This window comes from Guillardia theta (assembly GCF_000315625.1).
Source record: "Guillardia theta CCMP2712 unplaced genomic scaffold GUITHscaffold_48, whole genome shotgun sequence".
Lineage (NCBI taxonomy): Eukaryota > Cryptophyceae > Pyrenomonadales > Geminigeraceae > Guillardia > Guillardia theta.
Window position 1 is genome coordinate 128390 of NW_005434626.1, and position 611 is coordinate 129000.

Consider the following 611-nt stretch of genomic DNA (forward strand, 5'->3'; position numbering starts at 1 on the left):
AAACACAAGCCCGAAAAGAACCAGCACTGCTGGCACCCAGACGCGGCATCGCCAGCCCAAGCGCGAAGCCGCGCAGACAAGCAGCCTAAGGGTCAGGCAATCAAGCAACAAGCAGCAATCGCGGATTCCAGGGATGTGGATATCGCCCTTCATCTTGCGGCCATGAGGATGGGAGGGTACCTGCCGTCGAGAACGAGGATCCCCCACTGTATCGATGACGCTCTGAAGACCAGCTTCGTTCAGCATCGACCGAATCGTACGAGTAAGGTTGTCATGCGCCGTTGGAAGCTTGGAGGATCGGCGTTTGCAGGTCTGGAGATGATGTGCAGCAACGGAGGGATCGAGCTCGCGCTGACATCCATCACATTCCGTCGGACACTGGCAGATCGGCATGCCATGGAGATAGCAGTCGAGCATCTGAGCATAGCGGTGCGGGAAGGCCTTGAGGGGGTAGTAGCTCGAGACTCGCATCGGAGAGTGGCTCAGGTCTCGCTCAGGAAAATGAGCGAAGATGGTAGACTGCAAGACCCTATCCTGCGACTTGAGCGAGTGTGTCCTGCGGCTGTGCAAGGTGAGGATATCACGCAGCTGATCGGTTAGCGCAGCGCGAG

The 611-nt window shown here is 57.9% G+C and overlaps 1 protein-coding gene across 1 annotated transcript in view; it reads left to right on the plus strand.

The window, feature by feature from the left end:
• GUITHDRAFT_110825 (hypothetical protein) overlaps nt 1-600 on the plus strand; it is a gene marked incomplete at both ends in the record, with an annotated part of 2671 nt that extends 2071 nt beyond the window's left edge. Inside the window, 3 exons of the mRNA XM_005830022.1 lie at nt 77-262; nt 311-429; nt 487-600. Of these exons, the coding sequence (XP_005830079.1) occupies nt 77-262; nt 311-429; nt 487-600 (419 nt within the window). The remainder of the gene's footprint in view (nt 1-76; nt 263-310; nt 430-486) is intronic.
• Between the last annotated feature and the right edge of the window lie 11 nt (nt 601-611).